Raw genomic sequence first — 8674 nt, 5'->3', positions numbered from 1 at the left:
GCATTTTGTGTGTATCTTCGATTTAAACCAACATCTGCAGTTCTTTGCTACACATCCCATTGACTTGGTTTCTCTCTGATTGTTGCCAGTCCTGCCAAGTGTTTCTCATGTTTTCGGCTTCAGTTTCAGACATCCAGCAGTTCCCTTAATTACTTTTCAAGTTCTGCCCAGCTCTGGTATGATTTAGTGGTTCCCTCTTGGACCTGCTAGCTCTTGTCTATTTATTTTTGATGTCTTTATTTAGTTGATTTCCAGCAACTGATGGACATCTCACAGTTCCAGCGGTGTTTCTCCTCTTCCCTATCCTCTCTCATCAGACAGATCACCTGTCATTTCAGGGCTCAAAATTAGCGGTTGCCCAGGTGCCAATGGCAACTTACATTCCCGCCGGGCAACCTAAAAGCCATGCCATTTTGCCCGGCTTGGCAAGCAACCGGGACACCCGCCCGCCATCCGTGTCCGGGTCTCAGCTCTCGGCTCTCCCCTCAGCGCTCGGCGCTAGCTCTCGGCTCGGGTCTCGGGTCTCCGCTCGGCACTAGCTCTCGGGTCGGTGCTCGGCGCCAGCTCTCGGGTCTCCGCTCGGCACTAGCTCTCGGGTCGGTGCTCGGCGCCAGCTCTCGGGTCTCCGCTCGGCGCCAGCTCTCGGGTCTCCGCTCGGGTCGGTGCTCGGCACTAGCTCTCGGCTCGGGTCTCGGGTCTCCGCTCGGCACTAGCTCTCGGGTCTCCGCTCGGCGCCGGCTCTCGGGTCTCCGCTCGGGTCGGTGCTCGGCGCTAGCCCTCGGGTCTCCGTTCGGCTCTAGCTCTCGGCTCGGGTCGCGGGTCTCCGCTCGGCACGGCCGGCCGCCGAGCACATTGGCCGTGGTTGTGAGCATGTGCGGCCCTGCACATGCGCACTGCCACGGCAACTGGTCGGCGTCGCCCACTTTCTCCCTCCCTTTGCATTGTGGGAGTTCTGGCCGCCATTGCTGTATGGTCGCTGCCTCACCGCGACCACTGAAAAACAACGCAGAATCACCCCCTGGAGCTGCAGTAACTCCCTGGAGTAACTCTTCTTGGTTTCCTGGTCCTCCAAAAATAAAAATGGAATTTATACTGGTGGACCCACCACCACCAAACTCCAAACTCTGAAAAATAACAGCCTATTGCATTTTATCTGTTTATTTATTGTGTGTATATATATGGTCTATAGTATATAGACTCACTGAACTTTATCTCCTGTTCTGTATTATGTTCACATATTCTGTTGTGCTGCAGCAAGCAAGAATTTGATTGTCCTCTTTGGGACACATGACAATAAAACTCTCTTGACTTGGACTTAAGCAAAAAAGGATTCTTGGGGGGGAAAAAAGCTACCTTAAATTTAGTTGCGTGTTTTATTCTCTCACGTCCCAGTTAGAACAATGAAATCCTTACTTGCAGCAGTACAACAGAATATGTAAACATAGTACTCTGTAAACAATGTTATAAGTGAGAAAACAAAACTCCATACAGACAGCACCCATATTCAGGATTAATTCCGGGTCTCTGGCAATTTTAGGCAGCAGATTTATGGCCAATGTACTACCTCAATAGCCTTGAACTGAATTAAAACATACAGTAACTTTCTTTTTTTTTGATAACCAAAGTTATCCAAACTTATCAACGTATAATTTTTTGTGTGTTGGAAAATAAAATATAGTGGCACAGCTGGTGGACTTGCTGCCTCACACGCCTGTGATCTGTGTTTGATCCTGTTCTCGGGCACTGTCTGTGTTGAATTTGCACATTCTCCCGGCAAGCATGTGGGTTTCCTCCCACATCCCAAAAACGCATTGGCTTTGTAGGTTAACTTGTCTCTGTAAAATTGCCCCTAATGTGCAGGGAGTGGGTGAGTAAAGTGGGATAACAGAACTTGTGTGAATGGGTAGACATAAATGCTGGAGAAACTCAGCAGGTGAGGCAGCATCTATGGAGCGAAGGAAATAGGCGACGTTTCAGGTCGAGACCCTTCTTGTGACTGATGCCGGGAGGGGTGGGGGCAGGAAAAATAAAGAAAGAAGCGGAGACAGTAGGCTGTGGGAGAGCTGGGAATGGGAGGGGAAGGAGGGAGAAAGCAAGGACTACCTGAAATTGGAGAAGCCAATGTTCATACCGCTGGGGTGTAAACTACCCAAGCAAAATATGAGGTGCTGTTCCTCCAATTTGCGGTGGGCCTCATTCTGGCCATGGAGGAGGCCCAGGACAGAAAGGTCGGATTAAGAATGGGAGGGGGAGTTGAAGAGCTGAGCCACCGGGAGATCAGGTTGGTTATTGCCAACCTGTGGAGGTGTTGTGCGAAGCGATCACCAAGCCTGCGCTTAGTCTCACCGAGGTTGATCATACGCTGAATAACCATATTTTTGTTTGGAAGTGGAAAGAGATAATAGAAATTGCATTCATTGCAACGTGTAAAAATAGATGAATATTGTAATTTTGCTGCATGTCATTGTGGTATATATCATGTCTTGATTGGTGAATATGTTTAGTTTGTGACTTTATTTGAAGCAGGAATAATATGTGAATGCTTCATTGACCATATTTCCGACGTAACTACGCACTTCGTCCGAGCACCTTATCGCACGCGTTATGCAAATCATCTTAAATGACCACCTTAACTGTGATTTGGCAACCTAAAAACTGCCAAGGTTGCCCAGCTGGCAACAGGGAAAGAAAGTTAAGCGAGAGCCCTGCATTTACAAACCTTCCATATCGTCTCAACTCAATAGAAACCTCTCATCAGTCTTCCGTTGGTCTCCATGCCATTACACACTTCTTTGCTGTCCTTGCCCTTCACCGCCTTTCCTCAAGTTTAAACATGCCTGATTTAATTTTATATTTTGGCTCTGAGGAAAGGACATTTACCTGAAATATTAAGTTTGTTTCTTTCATCACAGATTCCGCCTGACTGACTGGCTGAGTATTTCCATCCATTTTTTCAGCAGCATGGCAGGTGGAATTACTATTGATACCAGAAGGTGTTGCTTCTATTCTAATGAAAGACCACCATAATGGTGCTACAGTGACACTGTTAATGTAGCTCTGCCTTCCATCTCCAGCGACCTGAGGCTCTATAAGATGCTTGGCAGGCAGCATTTTGAGTAATGTGAGGAAATGTGGGCCCCATATTGAGGAAAATTTGCTGGCTCTGCAGAGGGTCTGGCGAGGTTTATAAGAATGATTCCAAGAAAGTGTGGGTTAACATATGATGAGCGTTTAAGGGGAGGTCAAGGGGAGAACATATAAACTCCTCACAGACAGCACCCATAGTCAGGATCGAGCCCGGGTCTCTGGCGGTGAGGCAGCAACTGTACCGCTGTGCTTCCCATAATTATAACGGTTACCTCCGCTATAAATGCACCTATTTTGTGCAAGTAATGTCCTGTTTGCCAGCTTGTTGATCCTCTGTGTTCCCCTCCTGCAGGGTTTAGGAGCTGTTGCTGTGAGCAGCCATTGAGGGCGGCTAGGGTGCCGGTGAGCCCTCCCCCCTCTCTGCTCAGTGTGCGGGCTGAGCTTTGATGGAGGACCACATGACGGGGCACAACAAGGAGAAGCGTTATGAGTGTGACGTGTGTGGCAAGCCCTGGCAGAACCTGAGTGAGCTGGAGGCCCACCGGCAGGTGCACACAGGAGAACGCCCCTTCGACTGCTCGGAGTGCGGCAAGAGCTTCAAGATGATGAAACACCTGAAGATCCACTGTCGGGTTCACACAGGCGAGAAGCCCTATGGCTGCTCCACTTGTGGCAAGAGCTTTGCCGACTCGTCGGGGCTGCAGGTGCACCAGCGGGTGCACAGCATTGAGCGGCCCTTCACCTGCTCCAACTGTGGCAAACGCTACAAGTCATCATCAAACCTGAAGCGCCACAGGCGCATGCACACCGGGGAGTGGCCCTACACCTGCAGCGACTGCGGCAAGCGTTTCAAGATGATGAAACACCTGAAGATCCACTGTCGGGTTCACACGGGCGAGAAGCCCTATGGCTGCTCCACCTGTGGCAAGAGAGCTTTTCCGACTCGACAGGGCTGCAGGGGCACCAGCGGGTGCACAGCAGTGAGCGGCCCTTTGCCTGCTCCGACTGTGGCAAATGCTACAAGTCGTCATCAAACCTGAAGAGCCACAGGCGCATGCACACCGGGGAGTGGCCCTACACCTGCAGCGTCTGCGGCAAGGGCTTCAAGATGGTGAAACATCTGAAGATCCACTGGCATGTGCACATGAGCGAGAAGCCCTATGGCTGTTCCACCTGCGGCAAGACCTTCATCCAGTCGTCGGGGCTGCAGGTGCACCAGCGGGTGCACAGTGGTGAGCGGCCCTTTACCTGCTCCGACTGTGACAAAGGCTTCAAGTCGTCGTCGAACCTGAAGAGGCACAGACGCATGCACACCGGGGAGCGGCCCTACACCTGCAGCGTCTGCGGTAAGGGCTTCACCCAGTCCAATAGCCTGCTGGTGCACCAGCGCATCCATGCCAGCGAACGCCCCTACAGCTGCAGCCACTGCGGTAAGGGTTTCACCCGCTCCACCAGCCTGCTGTCGCACCAGTGGTGCACACCAGAGACCATCCCTTCCCCAGGCCCTTCTGCTGCTCCAGCTGTGGCAAGGACTTCAAGTAATCCACAGAGCTGAAGAGGCACAGGCCACTGCACACCGGGGAGCGGCCCTACATCTGCAGCGACCGCGGCAAGGGCTTCACCTGGTACAGCAGCCTGCTGGTGCACCAGCGCACCCACACAGGCGAGCGCCCCTTCACCTGTGCCCAGTGCAGCAAGGGCTTCACCCGCTCCACCAAGCTACTGTACCACCAGCAGGTGCACACCGGCGACCGTCTCTTCCCCAGCCCGGTGTGTGGAGAGCGCTTTGCCATGACCTCCCATGTCCTATCTCACCAGCACACCATTTGCCAGCCCTACGAATGCCCGTGCGGTGAGTCGATTGATAGCTTGTGAGGGTTGCGGCAGCTCCAGCGGGCCCATGCCGACAAGCAGCTGCTCCCACTGCGGCAAGAGTTTCAAGAGAGCACGGGGGCTGCGGGAGAACCAGCGGATACACACCAGTGAGAGACCCTTTGAGTGCGCTGGGTGTGGCAAGGGTTTCACCCGCATGTCCAGCTTGTAGCAGCACCGGCATCCCTTCCCCTGCTCGTCCTGTGGTAAGGGCTTCACCCACCTTGACCACCTGCTAGAGCACCGGCGAGTCCACACGGCCAGCGCCCCTTCACCTGCCCACTCTGTGGCAGGCCTTTGCCCGATCCTCCAGCCTGCTGGCACACTGCGATGTAGATAGGCACTGTTTAAGTAGATACAAAATGCTGGAAGGAATGGGTAACGTTTTGAGTCGAGACCCTTCTTCAGTCTCGAACTGAAACGTCACCCATTTCTTCTCTCCTGAGATGCTGTCTGTCCTGCTGATTTACCCCAGCATTTTGTGTCCTTTTTTTTGTAAACGGGTGATTCATCAGTAAGTGCAGGGCCGGATTTAGATGAAGAGAGGCCCATGGCTATTCCACTTGTAAGGCCCCTCTCAATCCCCCACCCCCACAATGAGAGGAAGATGGAAGAGTCCACCAGATTGCCACCAATGTGCAGACGAGTGTGGCCAATGAGATAAGGGCTGGAAAGCTGTGCTTTTTATTTATTGCCAGGGCTTGTGTCGAGTTATTGGCTTAAAACACTATTATTCTGAAATGGAGGGCAAGGAAAATTACTGAAGTGGTGTTTAGAGACAGCAGTGCGTTGTGACAGCATATGTAAGAAAGGCCTACGACAGTGTCAAAGGTATTATACACTAGGCCTGTACGATTCTTTTCAAAAATGGGGGTAGCATGGCAGGATTACACATTTTTTTGTCAAATAAGTGCACACAGCGTCTCACAAGTGCGAAGCTCAAAGACCCTTGCGGCCCGCTTAAGGGCCCTGGCAGCTCTGGGGTTTTAGATGTCCAGGGCCCGCTTAAGGAATTAAGAAACATATTGCTTTTATCTCCAATAGTTAATAATCCCCTCATTCAAACCATCTCTCACTGACAAAACATATACCTATTGGGAAAGATTAGGAATTAAAAGGATTGGAGACATGTATGAAATGGGAAAACTTTTATCATTTCAACAATTACAATTAAAATACAACCTGAAAAGTAACCAATACTTTAAATACCTTCAATTTAGAGACTATTTGAAAAAACACATACAAGGATATCAAACTCTAACCCTAGATTTATTAGATGAAGCAATGAACAATAAGGCAGAATCAAGCAATTATATATCATATTTATATAATATCATTTTAAATATAGAATTATCATCGAGGCAATTAGAGCAGACTGGGAACGAGAATTACTGATAAAAATTCCGAAAGAAACATGGGAAAAATACCTGATATACATACACAAATGTTCGATTAATGCAAGACACAATCTAATTTAATTTAAAATCTTACATAGATTATACTACCTGTACTCGAAAACTAGACTGAATAAAATCTATCCAAATATCTCCCCCACCTGTGATAAATGTTTATCTCAAAATGCCACTATAACACACTATTTTGTCTCCTGCATAAAACTTCATAAATTCTGGAATGACATTTTTGACATGTTTACAAAACTATTTAATATAAAACTAGATCCAAATACAGAAATTATTATCTTTGGATCAATGGAAGATGGGAATAAGCTAAATACGTTTCAAAAATCTCTCCTTAATTATGGTTTAATAACAGCAAAAAACATACTTAACGTTGGAAATTTGCGTCAAAATGTGGATTTCAAATGTCGGAAACGGCACATCTTGAAGAAATGTGTCTTCTGTAGCAGGTAAAGCAGACCAATTCTTAGTGATTTGATCTCCTTGTATCGACTTTTTACAAGCATATGGTGCAACACAACCGTAGAAATCAAATGTTTCAGAATGAGGTGACGGGTGGCCAAGAACATTGAATAGTTATATCTCCCTCAATATCCTTCTTTTTCTACTTTGTTTCTTTCTCTTTCTCTCTTTCTTCTTTTCTATCTCTTTCTTTTCTCCATTCTTCTGTACCTTTTTGTGTACTTCTCTCTTCTTTCGGGCTAACTTACTATCTCACGCATCAATCTAATAATCTCTCTTTTTCTACTCTTCTTCCTGTTTTATTATTAAATTAAAATGAGTTGTATATGAAATGTAATATGTCAATAAGTGTTAGGTACTGTGGTACCACATTATTGTAACAAATCTTTTTCTTTTCTTTTAATAAATAAATAAATGAATATTATACACCAGGCCTGTACGATTCTTTTCAAAAAGGGGGGTGGCATGGCAGGATTACAAAAATGTTATGTCAGCGTATCACAAGTGCGAAGCTCAAAGACCCTTGTGGCCCGCTTAAGGGTCCTGGCAGCTCTGGGGTTTTAGATGTTCTCTGGTGCATTCTTAGCCTTATTATGCAGCATTTTTGCACCAAATATATGACCAATATTTCAGAAATAATTTTGGTTGTAAAGTAAAGTAAGTTTATTTATATAGCACATTTTTAGTCAATTTGCATTGACCCCAAAGTGCTTTACATAAATTAAATAATAAGTTCCATTACAAACCATAGAAGTAGGTTAAAAAATAAAAATGAATAAAATCGACACACCACATTTTAGAGTTCAACACAAACGTCCCCCCACAGCAGAATCAAAGCTTTCCACTGTGGGGAAAGGCACCAGAAAGTTAACTAGACCCGAGACGCAACATAATTTACATAAACATCCATCACATTGCTGTGATGAAAGGCCAAAAGAACTTATCTCTCCACTGCATTCCTCCCCCCCCACCCCCCGATGTCAGAGTCAAAGTCAAAGCCCTCGGCTGGCGATGGCGATTGTCCCGCGGCCATTAAAGCCACGCCGGGTGATGCAAGGTCGCACACCGGGTCTTGATGTCAGAGCCCCCGTCGTGCGCTCGCAGAGTCCCGCGGCCATTACAAGCCGCGCGGGGCGGTGCTGTGAGGCCCCGCTCTAGGAGCTCTTCAACCCCGCAACTCGGGCGGGAGAAGTCGCCGTTGCGGGAGCCCTGAAAAGCGGTCTCCCTCCAGGGACCCGCGGGCTCCCGGTGCCGCCGTCCGCCAGACCCGCAGTTGCAGCCTCCGAATCTCCGGAGGTCGGGCCACAGCAGCGCTCCACCACCGCTCCACCCGCTCTGGACTCGGCCAACTCCGCGACGGTGAGGTGAGTAGTCGGCACCAGAGCCCCCGGTCTTCCTGTTGGAGGCCGCTCCACGTTGCAGCCCCAACGACAACAGAGACCCGACAAAGAAAAGGTCGGGTCTACCGTGCAGGGAGAGATTTAAAAGTTATGCCCACCCCACCCCCACCCCCCCACACACATACCCCAACAAAAAATAACAAAAAACACATAAAATCATAGACAAAAAATAATAAAAACGCAGACGGGCTGCAGAGGCCGCTGCTGACGAAAGTCGCACCGCCTACTGCCTGGTTGAGTCAAGAGTAATGTGTATTTGGGTGCTTGGAACAGACTTAAAATAACACTAGGACACGGGAGTACACTAACAAGCTTCTTTATTCCAGGACGCCACCTTGAGTCTCCCTTGCGCATGCGTACTTGCTCAAGACATCACATATGCTAATTATATCACATACCTAACACTCCTCCCCCTTTAACTTGGAGGCAGGTAAC

At 48.6% G+C, this 8674-nt stretch overlaps 1 protein-coding gene across 1 annotated transcript; it reads left to right on the top strand.

The window, feature by feature from the left end:
* Positions 1-489: 489 nt before the first annotated feature.
* On the top strand, positions 490-4645 carry LOC129715389 (zinc finger protein 229-like; the record flags this gene model as incomplete). Its single annotated transcript, XM_055665274.1, has 4 exons — positions 490-658; positions 3440-3489; positions 3606-3729; positions 3819-4645. Coding segments are annotated over 4 exons (1167 nt in total), but the record flags the coding sequence as incomplete, so codon positions are not given.
* Between the last annotated feature and the right edge of the window lie 4029 nt (positions 4646-8674).

Source organism: Leucoraja erinacea, unplaced genomic scaffold, assembly GCF_028641065.1.
Source record: "Leucoraja erinacea ecotype New England unplaced genomic scaffold, Leri_hhj_1 Leri_1158S, whole genome shotgun sequence".
In the NCBI taxonomy this organism is placed as follows: domain Eukaryota; kingdom Metazoa; phylum Chordata; class Chondrichthyes; order Rajiformes; family Rajidae; genus Leucoraja; species Leucoraja erinaceus.
This window is presented reverse-complemented; position numbering and strand designations above follow the sequence as displayed.